The sequence below is a fragment of the Crocodylus siamensis genome, chromosome 8, assembly GCF_052110815.1.
Source record: "Crocodylus siamensis isolate JL-2025a chromosome 8, ASM5211081v1, whole genome shotgun sequence".
NCBI classification, from domain to species: domain Eukaryota; kingdom Metazoa; phylum Chordata; order Crocodylia; family Crocodylidae; genus Crocodylus; species Crocodylus siamensis.
Genome location: NC_143402.1, coordinates 10,044,107 through 10,071,784, shown reverse-complemented (window position 1 = coordinate 10,071,784; position 27,678 = coordinate 10,044,107). Strand labels below are relative to the sequence as shown.

Genomic DNA, 27,678 nt, shown 5'->3' with positions numbered 1-27,678 from the left:
CGGTACATGCCCCCCCAGCAACCAGTCAGTGACTGGGGGGAGTCCTCCTGCAGGCAACTCACCAACTGAGGGGCGGGGGTCCCCCTGTGGCAAATACGCACCGACCGGGAAGTGGCCGGGGTGCTACATCTGGCGCTCCCGCTCCGTGACTTAGCAGGGAACTCTTCATTAAGCTAAAATACAAACAGAAATCTTATAAGAAGTGAAAACTTGGAGAAACAACTAGGAAGGAGTTTAATAGTATTGCTCAGGCATGTAGGGATGAAATTAGAAAGGCCAAAGGACAATTGAAGTCATAGCTAGCAAGGGATGTGAAGGGTAACAAGGAGGGTTTCTACAAATATGTCAACAACAAGAAGGTCAGGGAAGGTATGGGTCCCTTACTGAATGGGGGAGGCAACCTAGTGACTGATGATGTGGAAATGGCTGAAGTACTCGATGCCTTTTTTACCTCAGCCTTCACAGCCAAGGTCAGCTCCCAGACTAATGCATCTGGCAGCACAGTTTAAGGAGGAGGTGAGCAGTCAACAGTGGCAAAAGAACAGGTTAGGGACTCTTTAGAAAAGCTGCATGTCTACAAGTCCATGGGGCCAAACAGGATGCACCTAAGAGTGCTGAGGGGGTTGGCCAATGTGATTGCAGAGCCATTGGGCATCATCTTTGAAAACTCATGACTATTGGGAGAGATCCTGGATGAGTGGAAAAGTGCAAATATAGTGCCCATCTTTAAGAAAGGGAAGAAGGAGGATCCAGGGAACTACAGACCAGTCAGCCTTCCCTCAGTCCCTAGAAAAATCATTGAGTAGGTCCTCAAGGAGTCCGTTTCTAAGCATTTGGAGGAGAAGAAGGTGACTGGGGGCAGACAGCATGTAGTCACCAAGGGCAAGTCATGTCTGACCAACCTGATTTCCTTGTAAGATGAGATGACTGGGTGTGGGGATGCAGGGAGACCAGTGGACATGATATATCTTCACTTCATCAGGTTTTTACAACATTCTCACAAGCAAGCTAAAGAAATATGGGTTGGATGAATGGACTGTAAGGTGAACAGAAAACTGGCTGGATCATTGGGCTTATAGCTGGTATCAAGTGGAGTGCCCCAGGTACTGGTCCTGGGACTGGTTTTGTTAAATATTTTTATCAGTGACCTGAAAGATGGGATGGAGTGCACCCTCAGCAAGTTGGCAGATGGCACTAAGCTTGGGGGGAGTAGTAGAGCGAGATCTTTGTGCAATCAATGTTTACTTGTGTATAACACTGAAAGTCCAACAAGACTACACACTATCATGAAGCTAGTTAATTTTAACAACGTATTATTTTATTGCAGGAATGTAAACCAAAAATGTGGAGAAGCATAGTAATTCAGAAAGGAAATACTCTTCTAATACAAGAAGTCCAGGAAGAAGATGGAGGAAATTATACCTGTGAACTGAAGTTTGAAGGCAAGCTAATACGAAGAACAACCGAATTGAAGGTTACAGGTAAGGAGCTTCTTGTATAAAGTTAAAGAAGTCTTGAAGTCTAGACTAAAGAAAAGCTGGTTTAATAGTGGAATTAAAACATTTGACAGACATGGACTGTAATCAAACCGCCCCCGGTATCCAAGAAACCCTAGATTTGGAGGAAATTAAGACGAGGCCCCCTCTGACTGCTGAAACGGTCTCATGTGCATTTTACTCCTTACAGAACATGCAGATGTTGCATATAAAACAAAAAAGTAGAACCACGCTAATGCAAAATCTCAGCTATAGGAACCCAAGATTTCATAGGAATTCAGGCCCAGGTCTGAATGTTTTGGCACATGATGTAATAAAGCCACTTACCTCCATTTCTGGCAGCTTGGGTCCAGCTCTAATGCTGAATAGGAGCTATGCTGGCTGAAAACTCAAACTCAAATCCAGCATTTTATAGTTTTTAATGTGGTGTCCCAGAGTAAATCGTGTAGTCAAAAGAGTCAGTATGAATGAGTTATTTATGGTTCCAAATACCCAATTATTTCATGCCTCTTATCTTCCGATTCAACTTTTCTGCTGTTGGTTTGGCCCTCAGGGAGGACTTTGTCAGCCGCTGTCTCTTCCTAGAATATAATTAAAGAGCTATATTTTAATACAGAACTTAACTTTCACTAAACAGATTCTGTTTCTCATTCAGTTTATGCATGTGTGAGCATCTAATAAATGCAGTTACCTATCTGTTTCAGTTTTCTTGTCCTGTATTAGGAATTAATAGGTATACCCATTCTTTCCTAATCCTTTTCCTTTTCTCTTGTAAGGAAATAGCCTTAAAATTATTATGTAGCACTTAATATCCATGATACTTTATGAGCAAGTATCTGAAAATGTTCATTCTCTTTCACACAGTCCCTCATGAACAAATCTTGACATGTTTGCCTTACAGTCTGAAGCGCATTGAGCAAATTTCAGCCCTGTTTTAAGACACATGCAATTATAGCTGTCTGCCCTAGTGTCAGTTCAGCTCACATGCTATTTTCAAAATACAGTTGTTCAATATACAATATACAGTTGTCTAATAAATTGTAACGTATACCAATCCATTTACCACTCCTCAGCCTTTTCCTTTGATTAAAGCAAAACTTTTCACTGGATACCAGACTTATACAGTATATGCTTAGTTACTTTTTGACTAGGGACAGAAACCTGTAGCACCTGTAGTTTAGGTCATTTGACTTCTTCAAAGTGTTTGTGGCCTGAAGTATTAGAAATGTAAATGAGGGATCACATACTGTTCCACTTCATAAAATACTTGAGAACCAAGAGATTATTATTCTTTAAATTTGATGTACGATTTATATATTCTCCTCAATTTGCAAAAAAGCCACTCATTCCTTCATATGGCATGCAGTCAGTATTGTAACTATAATAACAAACCAGCTCTCTTTACGCAGACTTTAGGTAAGCTGGTTGAAATTTCCAGATACGTTTGAAACTCGGATCTGATTTTTTAGTGGATCCTTTTCTCTATACCACATGGTACCTGGAAGAGGCTGCCAAATGTGTATAGAGGATAACCTATACAATGTATAATAGTGATGGGTTAAAATCAGTATTCATGGAACCATTGTACGAAGTGTCTGAGATTTGGTGGTGTATGGATAGTCATTTCTCTCCCTCGTTTTTTAAATTTGATATCGTCTTATATGTATAATATATGATATAATTAGTTTGATGGTGCTGAGTTTGGAACAAATGGTGATGGCTTATTTGTTTGGGCCCATGACTACAGCGTAAAGTTGAGATTCCTCAGGCAGGGTTAGCTCGAGGTGGAAGCAGGTACCCAGTACACTTGGTAGCTGGCGGATGTTGGAGGATGGAAGATGTGTTGTCATAGGAAACTGAATGGACAAGACACATAGGTATATAGTCGCTAGTGCACTTTCTGAGGTTCTGTTTCCTCCCTGACTAATTTAGTTCTGCATGAATTTATACTATGTCTCCTATGCAAAATATACTGGTGGGAATGCAATATTTAAACAGCTACATTTGTAAATGCTTAATTGTCAGAGCCACCAAAATTGGACTGCTTCCCACCCACTAATCATAGATTTAGAAGGACCTCTGAAGGTCATCTAGTCCATCCCCCTGCTCGGAGGCTCTGAGACGCCTAGTCCTTCCCTGACCGATTGTTTGTCTAAGCTTCCTGGAGAGACCTAATGACTGTTTCTTGTGGAGTACCTCATCTCTTTCACAGAGGAAACCATTACTAATCTGACACCAAAACCAAGCTCTTCTCACTCTTCGCCCACAAGCATAGGGGCTAAGCGTCCATGTTATAGGTTGTTCAGTGAATTTTGGGCTGCAGATACAAAATGGCTTCAGCAAACGAAAAAGGCAAGATGGATGAGAGTAACCTCTGGTACAGCTTGGGCATAAGAAAGTAAACCACGTGGCTCAGTCATACTCAAGCTGTAGCCTGCCCTGACACTTCACTTGTTGTGGACGCCAGGTCTAAGTAGTTCTCCAGAGAAAATGCAAATGGATGGGGGCGGCCGTTTAGAAGCCAGATTGCTAAGAGCAATAGTAGTCTATCGACCCCATCGATGCACTGGGCAACATAATTCTATTTTCTGGAAGTGAATTCAGGGACTGGTTCAATTCCCATCAAAAACAGATTTGCCATGCCAAGGGAAGCTAGGTTATAGGACTTGAGCTCAAACTGTCAAACCTGCTGCTCTGTATAAATCACAGCTAGTAAATACTGCCGAAGGCTCTCCAGCAAAGCAAGAGCTGTTAGAAGCAAAGCCTTAATAGAATTTGCACTGTTAGTGGATACTGCAAGTGTGGGGAAAGGGATCCTACCCACTGGTTTGAGATGCATTTGCCTTTGCAGAGTCTTTCTAATGCTTCTGCTATTGCTGCTGCTTTTAGCATTTATGAACTCTCAAGTACACAAGCTTTTCTAATAGTATAGATTGCTAATAGCAAGACACTGGTGGCCAGACTGGGAATTCTTTAGCAGAATAAAAGGTTAGCTTAACAAGCAGTTGGCAACACCTGGTCTTTCTTAAGCCAGCACTGTGGTACGCCATGCATAGAAAAGAGACGTAACTTAGTGTCTCTGAATCTTTTCGCTCACTCGAGTAAATACCTCTTGAAATTCCAAAATTAAGAGAGATATAGTGAATTCCTATCTCTCCTCCTTGTCTGTATTGTTACCAAATTTGCCCATCACTTTGGGGTGCGCTCATTCATTAGGGGTACGCTTCTGGGGTCTTTGTAATTCTGTGAATGTGCTGCTTGTGTTACTTGTGTTTCTATACGGAGCTGCATTTCTCCCTTCTGCAAACCCTCACCCCCCATGGAGCTATCTTGCAGGACTCGGTTTCAATGAGGCTGGGTTCTGCCAGCCACCAAATCTGTCAAATACACGCACGCACGCACGCGCACACAGTAACGTGACATGCCTGACCCGGCCGAGTTGATCAGCATGGACAAGCTGATACCCTCATATGCCAGGAATCAGTTCATTAAGGTTACAATAAACTGCAGTCAGACGCAAGCACACAGTTAAACAGGATACTCTGAATCTGGCTGGGTGTCCAGCTGACACCCTCATGGGCCAGCTTTCAGTTCTCTTAAGTGTCTCAAACTCAGCATGTCCCACTCTTTTGCCCTCACTGTCCTAGTAGTGGTAGCCTCTTGATGAGCAGATCCTACAGTATTTCTGGACTTCACAGGGATCTTTGGCTTAGGTAAAAGACACATCGCTGCAGAGCAAGTGAGGAAGGAGAAGTAGAGAAGGAAAAATTCACCTGGTGACTATAAAAGTTATTTATTGCTAAGGATATGAAATTTATGATGGTACTCGTAGTAATAGACATGCAAGGAAAAACAAACAAAAGCAATTATGATATTACCCTGTTTCAGTTGAGTATTTGGGGAAACCTAGCTCAAGCTTAACTAATACAATTCAGGTTCAGAAAGCTATGCCTAGAGAGAAAAAAAGAGAAAGAGCGAGAGTGAGAGCGAAAGCTGGGATCGCCCCTTTCCAAGGCAGTTGGGTGGTTTGTTGGCAAGCAAAGTTCCCAGCATGATCATTGACGGGAGATGATCTGTTTATCCCAGCTTCTTGAGAACAACAGCAGATGGTGTCAGAGAAATTTCTTCCTCTTGAAACACCCTGTTTGCTGCTTTACAGCTTTCTCATACCCCTAGTCCAGCTTCTTCAAAGCATTCTTTTAATTGTGTAAATCAAGAGGGTCCCAAGCCGTAATGGACAGGGAAAATCCTGTGACATAAACAGTTTCAATTTAAATGAATTACCTTTTTCAGTGCCAAGGGGTTATCTGGTTTGTAACATCTCAAGAAACTGACTAACAACAAGGAAAAGCCTAAAGTTTTAAGGAGTAACCAGACACCTAGGAGCCAGCTTTATCTTCTATATTCATAATAATTTCTACTGGAAGGGATACCACGTTGTTTCTTCTCTGATGGCCTAGCTATGCTTGCACTGTGTAGTCAGCATCAGTGTTTTGTATTTTGCCTGTTGTGAATAAGCTTCGGCTTACTTTCAGCTCTTACTGTAGTCTTTTAACAGACTTAAGTGGATTACTTGGAGTATTCATAAACTTTGTGGGGAGGACTTCCACCGGCCTTCCCAGGAAAAGTATGACAGCATTTGTGGTCAGGGCTCCAACAGTAATGAACCCTTAACCATTGTTTAATTGTTGCCCATACCCACTCTGACTCAGTCTCTTGCCTCAACATTCCCTAACCCAGCAACTGAGTTTTAGTCAATCAAATTTAAATAGGCCTCCCATACTGGGACCGAGGACTGTATGGCCCGAGATACCTATTAAACTTTTCTTCTGCTTAGTTCTGGGTAGATGAAGTGGGGGGGAATAGAAAAAGTCCTTTGTAAGTCCAGCAAGCTGGGTACCAGGGCTCACTCAGGAACACAGAACTGACAGGTAACAGTATGCTTGGCTATTTTAGTGGCAGGCAGGTAATATGGATGGGGTAGCCCTGCCTTTGTGGTAAATTGCACTCGGGAAACCAACCTGCGACAATGCGATGGCAGAGGTATCCCAGCCAGCAATCACAGTAATGCCCTCACACTGGTTGTCTAGAAGAGTGGTTTTCAACCTGTGGGCCCTGGACCTCTGTGGATCTGCAGACTATGTCAAAGGGGTCTGCGATCGATCAAAAGTATGTGAATACCCATGCTTGCAGTTCAAAAGTGTCCACGCTGCCATTCGACACTTTTTGGGGGTCTGCAAATGAAAAAAGTTGAAAGCCACTGATTGAGAGTGAGAGCACAAAATGGGTGGTTGTTCCAATGCACGGGTTAAGTATAGTTTCCTTCAACATTGTTGAATCCTTTCTGTTCTAAAAATCAGTCTAGTACTCTTCTGAGAACAACTGAGATTTTTTCTGAGATTTTTGATATTGTCAAACTCAATAAGTAGGTAGCCATATTCAACATGTGTTTTGGCTTCTACAGTACTTCCAGGAAGGGTTCCCAATAGGGTATACTCAGTCATCCATCCTGGGGTTGATCAAGGCATAGATAATTGTGGAATATGTTGAATGGGAGCAAGCGAGAAAGATGCTATGGGCAGGTATAGACTGAGTAAGGAAATGTAGTAAAGATTGACAATGTATTTGTATTTAATTAGTGTTGTTTATGCTTTTATATATTGTGAGGCATGTGAGACTTTCAATTAGGAGATAGGCACAATGTTTTTAATTGCATTCAGTCATTATGCAGGCAAACATTCACTGAAGTCATCCAGGTTGATGGAACTGTTTGCCTTTTCTTAGTGTGCCTGAGTAAATTCCAGGGACCAGATTGTCAGCATCCCCAACAGGTGTGCAGGGGAAATGCCCAGGGAGCTCCCAACCACCTACACCCTCCTCAGCTCAGACAGCACAGACTCATTAAGGGGGGTGTTGATACTCATCCTTACTTTGCTTTGCAAACGTGTAGTATAAGTTGTATATATTAGTTAGTCTGAATCAGCTGCTGCACATTAGTAAAGATCAAGAATAACAGAAGTTTAAAAACATCCGTGCAATGTCTGGCTGCAGTTAAGAAAGCAAATGTTATGTGGGCTGCACATGGTAGAAAGATGGAGCACAAATCAAAATAGGTCATAATGGCATGTGTAGGGAGACTGCATCTGGAGTACTGCATGCAGTTTATAGATATTATAGATGTTGTATTACAGGCAAACTATTGACAAATTACTGAATTTATAGGAGAGGTCAGTTAGGGTGATAAAGGTGTTAGCATTTCTAGCTCGTTTGGGGATTTTGGGGGGGAAACTCTCTCCCCACACAACCTTGAAAGCATTCCAAAACTATGCAGATGTGATGTACTTAGAAGGAGAAAATACTGAGCTACATTCCTTTATTGCAAGCACGTAACTCCAAATTAGTGGTGCATAAATCTTTATGCTTCAGTGTGTATTTAACAATAATACATTGCAAAGAAGAACGCTTTCTTTTCCGCAGTTGGTTCTTTGTAGTTTTAATATATTCTTCAGAAGAAAATGGACCAAATCTTAGTAGCTGCATTTATGGAGGAAGTCTTGCTGAATTCAACGTGGCCCAGAATCTTTACTACATAGCATTTTTCCTTATCATGTATAATATGTTTGTGGCAAGGTGGGGGTCCCTGCCAGCCACAGTGCTAGTTTCCCTGCCTGCCTTTGGGCACACCACCCACGTGTCTTTCCTGCCACGCCTTGTTAATTAATTAGGATATTAATTAAGGCACAAGGCTGGCCATTTTTGCCCAAATGCCAAGGGGCGCTATCTGCAGCTCCATTCCTCCCCTACACCGCAGCCCAAGCCTCACAGATGGCATCCAGATGACATAGTGCTCCCGGCCTACAGCTGGACCAAGCTTAGGCCTTGTTGTCAGGCCTCAGATACACACACAGTCATACCACCCTCCTCTCACTAGGGCCTCTCACACTCCACCCTCTCTCACGGGATCTCTTTCATGCGTCAACAACTTGTACTGCCTTGCTCCCTCTTGGAGCGGGCCCCTTAGGCCATAGGCTTTAACTAGCTCATACCTTGGGTGGCAGACGTACTGTCTTTTGGGCCTCTCACGTGACCCTTACTGGGGTAGTGGCCAGCCAATTACCTGACCGGGTCTAAGCTTGCCCTCGTTCCTTCTGAGGCAACTCTATACACTCGTACCTACTGGACTCCCCTGGTTTTTCCCTCACTGGGGCTCCAGGTCTCACGCTGCCCCCTCACTGGGGCTTCCCTCCCCTGTGGGGCACAGGTGGCCACAGCCATGCCAGGCCCCAACTACCTCTCCTTGGGGTCTTGTACGTCACAGGGCTCACATGACTTCAGCAGTGCGTGGTCCTCACTCATTCCTAATCCATACCACGACTGGTAATCCAGGGTCTCACAGGGACTCTCACTCCCCCCTGGAGCAGCAGGTCCTTATGCTCTACTATAGCTCTTACTTTAGACCCACTCTCAGCCTCCCAGTGGTGGAGGACTTACCGGGATCAGGACTCACCCCTCTCTCTCAGACTGAGCCACCTTTACTTGGCCTCTGGCCCAAACTTCAGCCTCAGGCATCCGAAGACATTCCTTGACCTCCCCTTGCTGGGGCTGCCCCCTCACTGGGGCCACAGGGCTGCCCTCCCCGGTGGGCTCAGGTGACCACAGCTGTGCCTGGCCCCCACTTTCACTCCTTGGGGTCTTTCACCCCACAGGGCTCAGGCAGCTGCAGCCATGCCTGGCCCCAACTACCTCTGATGTTACATGACCCACCCAAAGGTGAGGGCTAGGGTTAAGGCACTCCACCCACCTTTCACCAGGGTGATAACTGGGCTGGCATTTCCTGGGGGCTCCTGTACCACTGAGAGCCCCACCAGGCCACCCCTTCCCAGCAGGGAGCAGTTTTAGGTCATACCCAGGACCGGGAGCCTCCAAACCATCCCCTACAGCTCCTGCCCTTACCTCCAGGATGTTGCATGCAGCCTTGCAGCCAGACGATGTTAGTGCCTGGCCTGCTCTTTTTATACAGGTGGCCAGAGGTCTAAAATGGCCACAGTCAAGCACCTGCTGGCTGCTTGGCTCCTCTCTTAAAGTGGCAGGTACCAACAGTGCCCTGCCACAGTGTTCACACAGAACATACTTTGGCAAATATATATATTTTCTTACTTTGTTTGTTAGCAGCTCTGCAGGGAATAAACAGGTTTAATTAATAAGCAAAACTTCTTAAGGAATATATTTAAAATCTGATCTCCAAGATCTCTCAAACAAATAGTTCTATCAAGGGCCTCCAAAAATTAATTATGGTTTAAATTAGAATATCCCCATATTGCTAAAAAAAAAATGTATGGGGGTAAATAAGGGAACCAATCCTGTGACAATTACCACTACTAGACATGTGAAACTATTAAGGTAAAAAAAGAATTACTCAAGTAGTAAAAAGACCTTAAAATTCAAATGACCTGAATTTCCATCTGCAAAAAGATGGATTTATTCTTGTTCTGGAACCAGTTCAGCCTTTCTCATTTTATAATGCTATTTCAGTGGCTTTAGGGTTGGAGGGGTAGAATTAAGAAATGCTTATCAGTGGAAGCCCTGCTTTGACGTGGGCCAGATTGCTGTGAAGAAGGTTATTCCAGAGCCTATCTGTTGAGTCTCAGGTTATAAAAACTGGGTAAATATTTGTGGTGCTGTTCCCCTGCACTTCTTAGGAAATGAATACATCATATAGATTAGATTACAAGATAGCAAGGAACATAGCATTTATCATGCTAGTGTTGTAAACAGCAGCATCAGGCAAGAATAACCACTTTTCCAGCAGGTCAGCAAGATTTGGTAACATTTGATTCTTCACTGGGATGCCTGTGACATCTCCGTAACATGGACTACTAGGCTAGCGGGACATCTCTGGTTGTATAACGTGGTCTCTGGACAAAGAAATGATTTGTGAACTTGAACTGATGAATTATTTTCTCCTTTGACAGCAGAAGGTAACCACATAATGCCTTTATGAGTGTCAGTGATGAGTTATAATGACATAAGAAATAACTGGACAGAAAAAGGGTTCCCCCGTCTGACAAGTCTGCTCTCTGAGCTTATTTTGACCCTGTCTCTGTCTTTGTCGCACTCTTCTCACACCCCATTAAAATGCTGAGTTCTTTCAAAAAGCCAATAGTATTTGCTTTCAGCATCTTCAGATGACAAATCATTTCACATGGGTAGATGAAGGGAGTGTTTCTGCCTGAATTCACTGCTTGCTCACTCATGTTTTGCAATTACAGTCTTTTAAATCTCATTGCACTTCCTAGTTCTTAAAATTCCACCTGCTGGAGAGGTTGGGTTTTGTTGGTGTCTGGAAACTTTTCATTAGCATTTCTACATTTGTCCAGGCCAGAACGTGAATTTGGCTTTTAAAAACAGCCCAGACAGGGGTACTCTCCCAGCTGTCACAGATTTTAAGGGGATTTTGCAGGTGTGCAATAGAAGAAGCTCATGAGGAGACCTGTATGAATAATTGATTTTTTGTGTACATTTGCAGTTATAAAACATTGAAAATAATAGTTAAAAGCCAAAGAAAACATTTTATTTTCTATTTTAGTATTTTAAAGAGCTTCATCTTTTTTGTTAGACAACTGAATTTAAACTGATTTGTTTTGAATTTAAAAATAAAGTATTACAATATGAAAAGGCTTCATTTAAGACATTTCGGATTTTCCAAAATTATTTTTTTGTGCTCCCAATACATGCCAAATGTTTCGGTGTCCCCAGATTTTAATTATTTGGCTGAAAAATGTTTCACCTGGAAAATATTCACTCAGCTCTTACTAAGCTCCAAACCCTTCTATGGGGTTTGCATTTTCTTAATGGCAGGGCTGAAATAAGACAGGGACGGAAGAGGCCAGGGGGGAGCCAAGGGGCTACACTTACAGCCGGGGGGGAGCCAGGAGGGGTACACTGGTACACGTGCACCCCACTTCGATACCTGGTCTGCCCACAGTTTAAAACCACCTACTTAGCTGTGGCAGCAGCATTTCTAGCCAGGCAGTGCTGATTCCTTCTGAACTCTTCATTCAACAGGTGTTAACAAGCCTCTCTTCTCTCCAATGGTCTTGATCTTCCACCAGTCAAGCTATCCTTTGCTTTGCAATTCTGCTGTCTCTTCTCAATGAATGGTAATGAAGCTCCTATTTCACAGCCCTGGGAATTTTTTTTAACTCATTCCAAAGAAGTTATATGTATTTTTGCCTCAATCTTAAACTGAATGAAATAGCTGTAGTCCCCAAACATATTAGTCGAGCTTCTGGTTTATTTTTAACAGGAGAAAAAGGTGTTGGTCTACACGAGGCAGTGCACCTCACCACATGCATGTCCCTTTCCAAAATTCTAGATCTGCCCATGGTGACAGCATATGATCCAAATGAAATGTGTTGATGAGTCGTAATCATTAAAAAAATGGAATCTGTTTTCAGCTTTTCAATTCGATTTGGGACAAATTGTAAACACTCCCAGAATTTCCTGCAAAATGTAAATTCCAGTTTCCAACCCGCTTTTTGTTTCACCTAATTTTCATGGCCCTGGGGCTCTTTTTCCTACTGTGATCTTAGCCAGCAAACCTGTTGGGAGTTTCTAGCCTCTCCTTAATTGTATTTTTTTTTTCCAAATAAGTCAGGCAGTTTGTTGTCTCAGTAAAGCAGAAAATACTTCAAAGAGCCCCTAAAGCTGCTAGCAGATTTTCACGATAAAACAGTTTGAAAAGCACTCTAAAGTAAAATGCCTCTGAAGTGAGTGAGGCAGGGTTATACTGTCCTTCAGGATTTGCTCTACATTACATATTTGCACTCTTAGTGCTGATGGGGGCTGGGAAGAAATGTCTGCACAAGGATCTCATTTCCCTAGTCCTGGAAACAGCTGCTAGACTCTTCCTTCCAGAGAGAAACGTTTATCTTTGTCCCTTTGGAAAGAACATTTTCCCCTGTGAGGATGCACCAGAATATATTGGATCTTGCGTATTGTCCAAAATCCATCCCTGCTCCTCCACACCGGGAGACCCTTCTTGTTCTCTCTCGTCAGCTGTAGGCCTTTTTCCTTGGCTTGGAAGAAGCTCATTTCATACTTGGTGCTTGATTTTCCTCTCCATTTTTAACACCCGGTGCAGAATACATGTCCTCCGTTGGTCTCATCTGACTGCTTCAGCCATAACCCCGTCTCGGCAGCGAATTTACTGTTTACAGCCAGAGGCCTCAGTTCTAATCTTACCAGCTTCACTGGGAGCTATAGGAATTCAAGGAGAGCAGATTGGCACTTTCTATTTTACAGCCCAATTTTGTCCTTAACAAGCTATTTTTGCCCTCCAGTCCATAATTCCCTCCTTTCATAAATTATATAGATTGCAAGCCACTGTACAAAATGTTTGATCAAGTATGTCAGACACTCACTACCCATTTGCCTTGGCTATCGTTAGACCAAATCCAGCATTCTTCGGCAAAACAGGCCAGGATTTCAGGGACGTTTCCCATGATTTTAAGGGAGTTTTTTCTTTCCTAATTCATTTCCATCATCAAAATATCAAGCATAATTATGACTTGCACCCTCCCGCTTACCATACCTCAAACCAGAAGGAGCCCTAAACTCTTCATTTAGCTCCCCAAAAGAGGCTGAACTGACATGTAGCTAATGAGACATCTGTAGTACACATCTTATCTGGGGAGTTATCCTCTCTGACTACTGGATCCGTAGATGTCTCTAGAAAAATTAAATTACTTCTCCACGTGGATAATATTCTGATGCCGTCGTGGGGTCAGTCATTCAGTTAGGATGAACCTGCCTACGCTCAGCATTTGCTGAGAGCCCCACCTAACAACGGCTGTTACTGAGCGCAGAGTTTGTTCTCAGCGTTTCCTTCACTACATTTTCATGTAAATGATGCATTACATTTTACAGTACTTTGCTTTTTCTAAAGGAAGCCTTCCTTTTTTATGACAATGCACCAAGTCAGAAATAGGTCAAGTGCTGACACATCCAGCATTAAAGGACCATGGAATGAATTCCACAGCTGGGTTCTCAAACCATCATGGAAATGACAGCCTATTTAAAGCAACAGAGGAATTGCCAAAAAATTAGAGCTTTCCTGTTGGGGGGGGTGGTGGAAAAAAAGAAGTGTTGCTTGAATCAGTGTGTGTCAAGGGCTTTCTTTTGTGAATACCTTCAAATATTCACGTTCCTTTTACTTCTCTCGGAGGGCTGTTGGATTTCACTTGTCCAACCGGTGCTGCCGGGATGCTGCTAATTACCTTAGTATCTCTATCTACCCACCCGAACGGGTGAGCGGTGAGTCTCCACACACGCAGCCAGTAGTTCTCAGCAAGCCAACTGTTTCAGTCCAGTCCAGTATAATGCAGAAAGAGCAAAGTAACAGTTCTCTCCCCCAGAGACATTTCTTGTCAATCTGCCCTCTTGATTTGAAGTCATGCTAATCTCTTTTGGACAATGAAATATAGGAGCATAAGAGCCATCAAGCACAGTCCCCTGTGTTTGCAGGAGGGGGTGCACTGTTTACCCAAAGATCCCCCCAAATAGTTTCTTCAAGCCCTCACATAGAACTACAAAGAGGAAAACCCAGTCTGAGTGCTCGTGAGTCTTTTTGTGGCCAAACTGAACTACTGAAGGCAAAAATACTGGTACATTTGACACTGCCTTTCTTTGTGCAATAAGTTGTAATACAAAGACCTTTAGAAGTTTTTGAAAGAGGGAGAGAGACACCCCAGAAAAGCAAGGATCGGGGCGCTCTCCCAGGATGCAGGAAACCTAGGTTTCCCCAAGTCATGGAGAAACCCAGATCTGAACCTAAGTGAGTGTCTTATCTTCTTCTATTTGAGGGCCTCCCGCTTATATTATGACCCTGAAGAACTGTCTTGACCTGGGTTTCAGTAAAACGCACGTTATTTTCCGACAGCAAAACCTTCCACTGATAAATTCCCAACTATCTCTGGCCAGCACTGAGCCTCTGTACAGCACGAATTTCCAAGGACATGGGTCACAACCGAGAAAATAAATTCACTGGAAATTCTCACAATGTGTTAAGTCACTTCGACTCAACAGTAAATGTGAAGAAAGCATTATTTAGTTAAAAGAAACAATCCGTTTTTTCCCACCTCTGGTTGCAAGAGTATTTTTGAGACATTGTAATCTACCAGTTACAAAGAGCAAATACTAATCTGGGTAACTGTAGCTTTTTATTGAGTAGATGGGAAGTGCAGATATATCTACACTGGCGGAGGTCTCCCTATTCTTGCTTTTAAGTTCTGTGTCAGCAGCATCAATACGGGTTTTATAGCTTCTGTGTCTATAGCGCTTGCAGAAGCACTCTCTGAAAACTGAAATTCTTGCTACTTTTCAAATGCAGCATGTGCTCCCACAAAATCCATTTTGGATTTGGGCGGTTTGGAGGAAGGAGCAATTTAGAAGAGCGTCTCTCAGATTGTGCATTTTTTACAGTGTCCGAGGAAGCAAACTGAACCTGCTGAGTAGCATGTGTCAGCTGCAAAACAGAAAAAGGCAGATAGAGAGGCACAAGCCAGGAAGAAACACAATAAAGATGACAATTCACCTGCAACATCTGCCAGTCACATCTTCTATCGTTAGCATATCCTCTCTAAATGAATTCCAGCTAGGCCCTCCTAAATTGGCACAGCCCTTTTGCCTTCAGTACAGCTGTGCCAATTTACTCCAAGGGAGGACGTGGCCCCGTATCTTCAGCTGCACAAGTCCATTAGGGCTTGCTGTGGGAACTATGGAGCTGTTCAAGTGAAAATGCTCCAAATGAATCCGTAAGGGCAAGAGCTCTTTAATTCTCTGTCTCCAAAAATGATCCAAATTGATGACTCTGCTGCTGACCGGAGTGACCTGTTTATACATGGTTTGGTGAAAAATTATTTTGGAAGACAACCGTTAAATATTACCCCATATTTCCTGGAAAAGTACAGTAAGATGCACGCTTTAGGGCGATGAGAAATGTAGCAATATGCTGCAGTCTATGAATTATATATTGTGTCAGTACTCCTGGTGCTTTGCTTTACAGCTTCACTAACTGCCTTCCTATCTTGTGAACATGCAAAGTAATTAGAATGGCAAATAACTTTACTTTTTATTGACCCGTGTTGGCCCCTGGTTCTCTGTCATCGTCAGACGCTTCAACTAGATTTTTGCCTCCCGACTTAAATCAGCAGTTTGCAGTTTGTAACATTGATTATTTGCTATTGTCTAATTTATTGATGTGGACAGCCAAGCCTTCCAAACTTGTTTTCAGCTCCTCGTTTATCCGATGATCTGTCATTGTGCACAGCGACTGTACCTTGCTCAATCACTTCCTATATGCCGTAAATGTCAGGCATGAGCTCCTCCTTAAGAATTGCCTTTTCTTTTGCGAGCTGCTTAGCTGCAGCTACACTCTCTGAGTATATTGTGCTTTTTGTAACACAGGTGATTTAGTACATGACTGATAGTATGAAGGCTTTGTTGCTCTCTGAAGTGAGGTGAAGTACAGCCATTGCAATAAACCCAGATGCTCTCTGTTTTTATGCAAAAGGGGCTTCCTTAACAAAAGGGAAAAGTTAGGCTGGATGCTTGTTCTCCTAGTAATCATGCACGAATTCACCCATTCACTCTCGCTCCTGCATTTGTGCACTCACACACAGAGTAAACTTATGCTGAAGAGCTCCAAACCACAGATCAGACGCACATCTCTATGGTGTCTATGGACTTGACTCACTACAGAAATGGTGCCAGCTTGGGTGTCACAGCTGGTTTAACACTGCTTGGCAGTGCTATGAAAAATAGGAGACCAGGAAGTGAAAAACGTGTTCTTTGCTATTTAAAATGGCTTGAGAAATCAGAATAGTTGGAATATGATCAGAGTGGTTAGTACTGCGCCGAGTGCAAGGGTTTTGGTTGCATATCCTTGTGTTGACTCCTTTGTCTGGTTTGAACCACACCGTACTACTGCTGGACAGTGGGCATGAAAAATTGTTGTGTAGAAGGAAGAGTAACCCCTGCTGATTTGCAAACACGATTTCTTGCAGCACGTAGGTGATCCTCAAAGGTGTCCTATTCAAGTACTTACATGGCCTGACCCTGCTTAGCTTATGAGATCAGACAGGATAACAGCACTGGGTGGTATTGCTGCAGGCTCAGATGTTATTCTTATGATATTCTCCAGAAGTCTGAAGCTAATAAGTTACAGATGTTTGCTCTGTCCCTTGCAATTTTAAACTTGAAAGGACATAGGAAAAAACATGATGTTGTTGTTGTTGTTGTTTTAATCCTCTTTCCTTTAAAGCCATATAACAATTTGATAAAATACTTAATTTCTTCTTTGCCTTTTACTGTATGGATTGATTTCTTATAAGCAAAGCAAAGTAACACTGTCAACTTAAAATGCATTTAATCATATGTAACTTTAATTAAGAATATGTAGCTCCTTGGTTTCATTACTTTCATGCACTGACTTGTTTACAGCCTGGGATGAGCTGTTTTTTTACCATGTCAGAATAGTTTAGGACATACAACCGGGTTGCAGACCATGGGATGAGAATGCTAAGTAACTCCATTCTTTTATCTTTTTAGATGTTTAAAAAAAACCCTCTGAACTCATTACTTATGACGAGTGCTTGGTTCTGACAGCTCTTTCAGATGAAATGCTCTGCCTTAAGCAGGCAATAATTTAGAGATCTGCAAACCAGACTAGGGTATTTAGACCCATATTGGACCATAAAGGTAATAGGCAATACAGGGGTATAAATCTCCAAAGTGGCTTTTTATACCCCAAACCTTTTCCATATTACCTGACCAGCATGTCCCAGCTCGGGACTAAACGAGCCATGTGTTGAGATAAAAGAGCAGCTACATCTACTCCATACTGCCTATCTGTAACATTTCCAAATGTGTCAGTGGCTTTTCTGGTATGGTCACATGTCCACCATGCATGGGACCAACATTGCTAGTGCATTGTATGTGGGTTTGAGATGGTAAACACATTTGATTTCATCTAAGGCTAGGTTCAAACAGCCAACTGCTTTATAAGTGAAAGATTTTGTAGCTCATGCAAATCATAGCTACAAAGGAGCGGCTCTAATTTATGTTGGGGAGGACTGAGCATTGACAAGCAGTACTATACCATGTCCCATCCATGCCACACCTCCTCTGTCAAGTGCCTCAACTGTTCCTCTCACCTCCTAAATTAAAGTAGAGAAACAACTGATGGGGGACAAAGCTACTTCTACTAGTGATCAGCCAGCAGAGAGTTTCTTTATACTTGTATGCACTGTGTCTTTTGTAACCTAGGGTACTGGTCCTTGTTTTAAAGGGAGGGCTGAGGCTATGGTCTGTATATATTGTCCATGACCACCTGTGTGGAGTGCTTCTGCAAGGAAGCAGAAAGAAAGAAAGGCAAGAAAGCAGTCATTTGCATCCCGTGCTTCGGTGGGTTCATGGGCTGCCAAAGGAATTGGTTGTCAACAAGATAAGAATTAAAAGTATTTACCGAATAGGGTATGAAGTAAAGATAGGAGGGTAGACCAACATAGTAGGAAAGGCAGGGGTGCACAGTGCTTGGTAACCAGCTGATTTTAAGTATGCAGTTATCAATATGAATCAGATGGTGAAACAACTACGCTTCCCATGGATGAGAGTGAATCTTCGTGGGTTTTCCTAAGAATTCATATGTTTCATCAAGGGGGGTAACTTAATTTGATCAACGGGGGTAACATTTCCACCCCCTTTCCCACTTTCCTTTTTACTAGCCAAATTTTGCTCTGTATAAATCCAAACCTTTTCCATATTACCTGACCAGCATGTCCCAGCTCGGGACTAAACGAGCCATGTGTTGAGATAAAAGAGCAGCTACATCTACTCCATACTGCCTATCTGTAACATTTATTTCATATTTATTCCACAAAAGGAATGCTATCATTCCTTTTGTGCTTCCCAGAGGTAGGGAAGCAACTGTATTCCTACTTGAAAAACAGCATCTCTCAGTTGACATAGAAATCTCCAGAGAAGCTTTGGACAATTCATCAGTCAACAGGACAGTATTGTGATCGCAGCCCGCTGGTGCGGGGAAGGTTATATGGTCAAGGGTGTGGATTTTGGTGTCTAGAACAGGGGCTCCCAATTGTGCGACATGTCCCCGTGGGGGCATGCAAGACATCTCCGTGGGGTATGCAGGAGAAATTGTGTAATGGTGGTTTTATTTTATTATACTAATAATGGGCATTTAAGGGGTTACAATATAAAGTGTATGCTGGTAGGGGTACACAGGCAGCTGGTAAATCGGGAAGGGGGTATGCAATAAGAAAAAAATTTGGGAACCTCTGATCTAGAACATCCAGCCATGACACAGGGCCATGTCTTTAACAGCTTTTATTTAGCCGATTTAGTGAAAGGTTTCAGAATTTACCCATGTACTGATCTAAGGCACTTAGGACTGTTTGAGCAAGTTTAGCAAAAAATGTTTCTTCCTGAAGTCCCATGTAAGAGCATTCAAATTGCTATAGATTATGCCAGCCCAACTGAGGCAATATAATAAAGTATGGACATACTTCAGAGTTGCTTTCTCAAGGAAATTATCAATACATTAGTTCCATAAAAGCCATCTGGGTACATCAGAGATATGCATTGTGTAAAATTGTATAAATAGGGATAAAAATACCTTTTGGTTTTCAGACTACGCTCTGCAATCTAAGAGCACAATGATTCATGGCTAAGATAGTTCAATTATGTATTTCATAAGTAAATATTGATTGTTTTGGCCGAACTGAATCTTGTGATAGAGGAGATAAAGGAATAGGATCCATCGAACTCAAGACAAGGAGAAGGAATCACATGTACCAGTTTCATGTGGATGAGGTAGGCTGGAAAAACTGTTCCCTTTCCTGACATTGGGAGAGGGTGATCGCTATGGCTTTCAACATCTTAGGAACCTCTGGCTAGCTGCCGTTGTTTTCATGTCACCTATCGGCCCAGATCACCGTTTTAATATTTAAAATTGTACCTGTTTTTTTATCCCTCAAAAGAGCTTTAATTCCTTTCATTGCTCTGCCAGTGCTCTAGTTGCTACAGCTGCTGCTGTCACATTTAATAAGGACTTTGTAGAGTTTAAATATTGCACTGCTGCACCAGCTTTTCTGTAGCGGAGAAGGGCTCTGTTCATTAAGATGAGGTGTTTGTTACTGGCTCTGCTGACATTCGGGTTTCAACTCAAGGTGACAAAGATCCATAATTCACCTGCCGTTTGCATCTGATGTCATTGAGAGGTGAACCCTTTCCAGCCGAGATTGCTACCTGACGCCATAATGAGGTCATTGACAGAAGCTAGTAGATTGTCACGCCACATGATAAATACGGGTGAGTGAAAAGCCCTCACATATCAAGTTGTTCTCGGGCAATAACGTCAACAGTTTCAGACGTTACAAATTAGGATTTTGCCTATGCGAGTAGATAAGTTATAGCTTCTGTTGTTATCGAACTGCCATGCATCATGCTTGGTGGATACAGACACCTCCTTTCAAGGATTTTTATTTTTTTTTCCCCCAACAAAAAAAAAATAAAATCTTACCCTCATTCACTTCTGTGGGAAGCAAGGCTGGGATCTGGGCAGACGCTCTGCAACAATGCGAAATATTAGGGAAGGGGGAATTAAACTTGATACCGCCTTGCTTGTTGTTACTTACTTGTTTAGTGTAATGTTTTTCTCCTGAGCATATTCTTTTGCATGTGTCAGTCAAACTGAATATAATTGGAGCAGTTGTCTTTTAGCAAGAGTTGGGATTTCACAAAACAACACACTTCTTTGAGAGGAAGGGGCACAGCTTCAGATTTCCTCTGTCTCTGGTATGGCTTCTTCTTACCGGGCTATAGATAATGGCAGAATGAAGCGTGCTACATCATCAGTCCCTGTGGCAAACCTGGAAAAGCCACTGACCCCGCAGGAGAAATGTGCGGATTCATGCACCCACCTAGCACCTGCCAAATTTGCATACGAGCCAGCTGTGCCTAGGTAATCCTGTATTTGTCCACACATGAACAGGGTCTTTGGTGTGGCAAATGGGTTAATTGTGCATGTAGAAATTGATGGTTGTGTGCAATTACCCAGCAAAAAGCAAATATAGACTCTGTAGCTTGAACAGGCAGAGATGCAGATTTTCAGGGGGTCAGCTGTGATACTGCCTTGGAGAATTTTGCCTGGTATATTTTACGAATAAACAGGACGTAGGTTTTTCTTTTAGGTGCAATGGATTATTATTTATGAAGTGCCCACCATTTTCTCCTGGACATTAAATATGTAGAAGGAGATTTGATCCCTGCTCCAAAGAGCTCATAGCCTGCCAGGTATCTCAGTGCATAATGAATGGTACGGGGAAGGTGAATCAGATGCTCCTATTTATCCATTCTTATATTACACATGCCAAGTGAAGTTAGAGATGTTCAACAGAAATGACTCAACAAGCTTAAAGCTGGTAACAAAGACTTTCTTTTTAGAGAGAATAAAGTATTGGATCAAAAGGTAGCACCTGGGTTTCAAGAGGGTTGGGGTCTCCTCCTGGCTCAGCCAGTGGCCGGTATTCTTGGCTCGTGCCTTGGTTTCCCCATCTTTAAAAGCACATTAATCGTACCGACTCCCTTTGCAAAGTGCTATTGATGAAACATGCTGTGTAGAGGGTAGGGATTATTGCAGCTCACCCGTGAAACCTATTGCTGTGAAGCATCACTTGGACTCAGTAAGAATTCAGTTGGATTGTTCACAAAGCCATCTGTGATTACACTAGCAGGTTCAAAAAGCACAGGGCAAACCCTCAGGCTTTGGTGGGCAGCGTCATGCTGAAACAGGCAGTGTTCACTACTTGAAAGTAGCATAGCTGTGCTAATGTAGTGTTGCCTCTGAGAGGCAGAGCTTATTCACACATATCAGCAGAGTGATGTGGCTTGATTACTACTGGTTTGGGAGTCGGTGCATGTGGAGCATGTCTTAGTATTGCACCATACGGACGTGGCCAAAGTGACACTTCCCTTTTGGGAGCCTTTTTCCACACTTGTCCAATACAGAGTTTCCTGAAGTTTCTTCCTAAGCATTTTCGTATCTGGCTGCAGCTGGAGAGAGGTGAATACTGGAGCAACTGGACAACTGCTCAGAAGCAGGATGCTACTTGTACTGCTGGCTGAGATTCCCTCCGAAGTTGGACCCTTCACTAATGGTCTCTGCCAGTTGTCGCAGCACATCAGGACATGGACGAGCCAGCAGGAGCAGTGGCCTTAACCTAGCACTATCTATGCGTGCATCTAGACGAGCACGGCCGTGCAGTATGTGGTGCCACAAACATGTCTCCATGCTGTAAGGGCACATTGCCTGTGCATGTGCTGCTCTGGTTTTTTTTTCTTCCCATGGGTTTTTTGATGGAGTGTGCACCACTGAAAAGCGCAGCCAGGCCACCCAGAGCTGTGCTGTGGCTGCCAGCCAGGCCACACCTGGCAGGATCACCATGCCAGGTGATGATGATCACCATGCCTTTTATTATGATTACCATGGCTGCAGCCCCAGGAGGCACCCAGGACCCCAGGTAAGGCTGCTGGGGTCAGCACAGTGCTGGACCCAGCCTCCCCTACTTACCCTCGGGATAACTTGGCATGCACCAGAGCGCGTATGGCACGGGGAACCAAATATCTGCGCTTAGCTGGACGTCGGCCTATGTGACCACTTGGTGGCCTGCTGTTGTCTTGTGCACTTTCTAGCATTACAGACCCACCTGCAAGAGGAGTAGATATAATGACTTAATTTTTATAGAAACTTACTAAGGTTATGGACTGTCCTGGAGGAGGCAGACGGACTTTAGAAACAGAAAGGGCTCCATCCTATTGTAAATATATTGTAGACATTTTGAGTCCGTCTCCACTGTTATGAAGCACCTACCCTGCTTGCACATTTTGCACATGCAGCACGTGTGGAAAATATGCAATGTAGCCAAGGTTTTGTACGTGCCCAGGCCATGCCTACTCTTAGTTACCAGGTGTGTTGATTAGTCGTGTTCCCAGTGCTGGTTTAACAGTGCCCATGTTACATTTGATGCAGGGTCAGAGCGAGTGGGTATGGCCTTTTTTCATCATGGTGCCCTCCAAAACTGTCCTCCACATGGTCGTCAGAGGGCATATCAAGATGTTCATAGTTTTGTTCTCAGTCCCGATTCATATCTTTTGAAAACAGCATTTTCTTCCTAGAGGTATTCCTTACCTCCCTAAATCTCTGGTGGTAGCCTCTTCCGTGGATGCTGGATTTCACTTTCACTTCCACTTTGATACACGCACTCACGTGCGCGTACACTCCCCCCCCCCCAAAATATATATTAGTGTTAAGCACTTTTTATTATGATTTCCCTCGAAGTATCCAACTATGGAAAGAAATGAGTTGTGAGGTGGAAAGGTCTTGTTAAAGCAGGACATTCTTAAAAATCAATAATAAAGACTAAGTTTAAAAAATGACAGTGTAATGTGTTTCTTTTCGTTGAAATAGTATATCCTGTTCCTGTGTTTGAATTCTCTGGGCTCTGGAGAAAACGGTACTAGTGCTCATTTTGTTAAAAGTACTTTATTTGAAGGGTTTTATCTATTTCACTTTTTGGATGCCTTATGGGAGATTGACTGCATTTTTTTAAGTAAGAATATTCTTGCCTTTGTATACTCGTATTACTCTGCTTCTGTTTCAGTTCAAATCAATTTTATATTTCTTCACTTTCACCCTGATAACATGGTTTGCCAACAGCTGCTGGCTAAATTCATGTTGTGAAAGGGAAGAAGACGAAATAAAAATGTAGTGCCCGGTTTTCAGACAAAAGCATCTAAGATACAAGAACACCCACGATTGTTTTTGTGAACATTGACAAAATATCGTATATGACTGTAAACCCGAATCTGAAGTCAGACTGTGGAAAGCAATATTAGCACCAGCAACAGCAATATGAATAATTTTTTATGCATCTTCTGAAGGTCTCTCCTACTAATTATTATTTTAAGACAGATAGTCATAAACCCTTTTATAGCAGAATACGTTTGAGATCTAAAATGCTATTTGTCTTTGCTGAGGAAACATGGAAGGGGAATAGATTGAATCACTTGAAAACATTTGGCTACAATTTCTCATACCAAGCTCATTTGTCAACATAATAGATGCACTGTTGCGGTGATACGGGACCCTGAAGTGGTTGTGGCCTGTGTTGTACATCACTCCAAGGGGTGTCTTGTCGCTAGAATGTGAACGCAATATAAAGTAGGAGATATAAACAGTAGCATAGCTCTGCTACCTTTGTCTCTGAGCATATTCTTTATCTGCATAATTGATAAGGTTAAAAATTTGGCATTGGTTTGTATTTACAGCGCAGGTTTCTAGCCTCAGCTGTAAATTAGTAAGTAGGTGTTGTTTGTATTACCAGAAGGCTCAAAGGCCCCATACAAGATCAGAGCCTTTCTTTACTAGGTCAAATGGACACGATTCTGAGCCTTGTTATACCAAGGTAAATGAAAAGTAACACTGCTGACATAAATGTAACATAAAACCTACGCTGAGAACAGAATCAGGCCCCAAGTGTTTTAGTATACGCTATGTCTAATCTTGCCCTTGTTGTTTAGTGTCTGGCTGAAAAATATTTGAACAGATTTTGTTGTTGGAAGAAGAATCAACTCTAGGCTGTGTTCAAGCCTAAGAAATTTGAGTCCAAAAGGGGTATGTTTTATAAATCACTGACTTGGAAGAAAAATGCCCTCTCGTCTTTGTAAGTAACTAGAATAACAACCGCTAATATACAAGTACCCAGAATAAATAAAAATGACAGGGCCTAATGTGAACAGTGAAGATCAAAAAAAAAAAAGTAACCGAGTGAGTAAATATCAAATGATTATCTTGATTTTCAAGAAACCATTATATCCAGAAACTGAAGTGAGGGTATTTGCAGACCTATAAAGTTGAAGGTGATTCTGCTACAGTCATAACTGATGCCAGTAACAAGTTCTGGGATCCAAAAGCAAGTATGTAAAATAGGCTCCTTCCTGGCTTGGTGACCTTCCACTCACATAGTGTCTGGCCAAGCTGTGTTGAGCTTTCAAAAGCATCAATATCAAAATTATTTAAAGCGACAGAACTACACTCCTTTAAGCATCTATTCACTGGTCTTCAGTTACTCTCTGGCTCCCACTCTGCACTCCAGGAGGCACTTATCTAGATCATCATGGGAACTGAGCTGTTATGAACTAATAGGCCCCTGTTTCCTTCCACTAAGCCCTGTGTAAATCAAAATAAATGTTATTGAAGCCAGTGCAATTACACCTTTATAAAACTGGGAATTAGGCTCATTGCATACAATCTTCTGCTGAGCAATTGGACCATTGAACATTTAAGAAGTTTAATGTTTGAAAAAAGTGATATTTCTCAGAAGAGAGTTCAGCCTGAGCAAAGGTGGCCAAGCCTTGGCTGGCACATAAGTTTGCTTTACAATTTGGAGGGATCTCTCCAGCTACAAACTTAACGTATACTGCGACCTGACAAAGAAGGCCTTGCATTCGAAAGCTCATCTAATTTTATCTCAACCATTCAGTTGGGCCAGTAGGAGATATCACCCACAAAACTCTTTCCTCTTGCACTGTAAAAAGAAATATATTCATTCAGAGCTATGAAAATTACCATGCAATCAGCTAACCTCGATTGCTTCAATTTGCAATCACATTTCCCCCCCAGATGTGCCATAGCAAAGGCCCTCAGCCGGGATCAAGTTCAAACCAAGTTTGAAGTTTTAAAATTGAAGTTGTTTTTGAATAGCTCAGATTTTTAGCAGGCAGAAAATGCTTTTTTTTTAAAGTTACACACAGCTTTTGAAAGCGGAGGTTGAATGTTTTTATTTTCTCTTCCCTTTAAACTCAACAAGAATCTTTATTCTTTTGGTCATCAGTGCAGAAAAGGAAGAAATTCATGTTCTCTTATGTGAAATGACAATGGAGAGCCTTGTAATGAGGTTAGGAGTTAATGCATTAGGACTGGGAAGCTGTACAAATGTATTTTTGAGAATTAATAGGGAAATGCTAATACCTGCATAAGAGTATTCATGGACATTGTTTCTCAGTTTCATTCCATGCTATGAACATAAGAAGTGCCATGCTGGGCCAGAGCAGTGCTCCATCTAGCCCTCTGTGGTGTCTCCGCCAGTGACACAAGTGGATGCTATAGAGGGAGAGCACTGAACTGGATGTATATCAAGAGATCTGTCTTCTATTCAGTACCCTCCGCGGCATCCAACATTATAGGTTTAGAGATGCTAGAAGAAGCTTCTCTAATTGTTCTGTTAACAGCTACCAACAGATCCATCATCCATGAATCTGTCTAGTCCCTTTTTGAACCTGGCTGTACTATCTGCCTCCTGTGACGATGAATTCCACAAGTTAACTCTAAATTGCATAAAAAGTACTGTCTCTTGTTGGTTTTAAACCTAAACCCAGCTACTAATTTCATTGGGTGTCCCCTAGTTCTAGTATCCTGTTGTCTTCTCTATTTGTGTGAAGAGAGGTCCTGGGACCCACTTGAGCTCTGCACCTCGGATCCACGGTCCTAACCATCGTCTTCATAAGATTTCAGTGGGATGCTTGAGGAACTGGACTGATCAAGAGTGCAAAAGGAGGCTGCACAGGCAGAGATGTTTCTCATGGCCCTGACTCAGCAGTGCGCATAAGAACACACTTGGTTTCCTTGAATGTCAATGAGAATTGCCCTTAAGGATGTGCTTAAAATTAAGCCTTCTGGTTTGATGGTGGATGTTTTATATGTAATGTGCACAGGGTGGATCCAGAGGGAGCGTGGTAACATTTGGTATGCAAGGTCTCAGTGGGAGTCTGACCAAAATCCCTGCTTTCACACGGCTCTGCAGCCCAGAGGGTGAGCCCTGCCTCCACCGCTCTTCTCCATCCTTTCCCCTTCTGCTTAATTCAGGGAGGAAGCAGACAGGGTGAATAGCAAGGGGCGCTTATCCCCAAGCTCATGAGTCACATGAAAGCAGGGGGTCTCACCAGACACCATCCCAATTATTTGGTGAGCTCAAAGCCCTGGCAGGAGACTTCACTGTCCAGCACGGGCCTGGCAATGATTCGCAGCTCACTGTGCATTTGTGGCGCAGCCAAAGTGTGGGAGCCACATCTCTCTTACCCCATTCCTGGGTCTACAGTTGATGTCAATATAGTACTGGTCTCGCCAAACTTTTCTGTGTTTGGGAAGTCCTGGGTTTTTCTAAATTAACCTATACTTTTTAATGCTATAACACGGGTAGGAATCAGTACCCTGAGCCACCGCATATGCCCACAATCTGTTGTTTCAGCTGAGATCCATGTGAACACATGTCTATTGAGCTTATGTCATCTTGGTATTTAGTAATGGGATGCAGAAGTGCATTAAGCACCTCATGCCCCATTTTGCTAGGGGCAATCTGAGAGTACCTATCTGACTCATTCATGTCTTGATCCCAAAGTTTCCTACCCTTTCATTGAGTCCTTTGCCCTTACGCCTTCATGAGACCTGTCTTTTATAAGGGTCTGTGCTTTGTTTTGTTTTGCTCCAGCAAAGGTAACTGTGTGTTGGTCCTCAAGCTTTGAATCTCTGAGGGCATCATAAACTGAATCCTTCCAAAGGCAATTTTGGTTGGGCTAACTATGGCAGGCTCACATGTTTGGATAGGATTACTGGCAGAAGGATATGTTTGCCTAACTTTATTCATGATTTGTGTGCGATTAAGAATGATCTGATGCCTTCTGTTTCTTCTAATATAGAGATATAATAATGTACATGGTTGAATTAGAAAAGATTTTCTCACCGGAAGCAGGATCTTACTTTTCTGCACAGCAGTACAGTTTTGCTCAGATTTTCCAACTTCCCTGCCAAAGCCAGCCAGGGGTGCTGGTATACCTCTTCCTACTTGTGTGAGCGTGGGGATTACAGCAGTAACATTGTCATTATAATAGATGCAGCCCCCATTTTATTATCATAGCTAGAGCACTTTAATCCCAAATGCTTTAAGGCATATCTAAAAGTGACGATGAATCAATATCTTATGAATAACAAAACTGCTACTTATGCAGTTGATAACAGAAGTCAAGCATGGCACTTGTAAGAAGTAAAATG

General features: G+C 42.7%; 1 protein-coding gene across 3 annotated transcripts in view; it reads left to right on the top strand.

The window, feature by feature from the left end:
• IL1RAPL2 (interleukin 1 receptor accessory protein like 2) overlaps positions 1 to 27,678 on the top strand; it is a 556,641-nt gene that overhangs the window by 328,221 nt on the left and 200,742 nt on the right. For all 3 annotated transcript variants that reach the window (XM_090060565.1, XM_090060564.1, XM_090060567.1), the window contains exon 5: positions 1,328 to 1,481. In XM_090060565.1, coding sequence (XP_089916691.1) covers positions 1,328 to 1,481 — 154 coding nt within the window. The remainder of the gene's footprint in view (positions 1 to 1,327; positions 1,482 to 27,678) is intronic.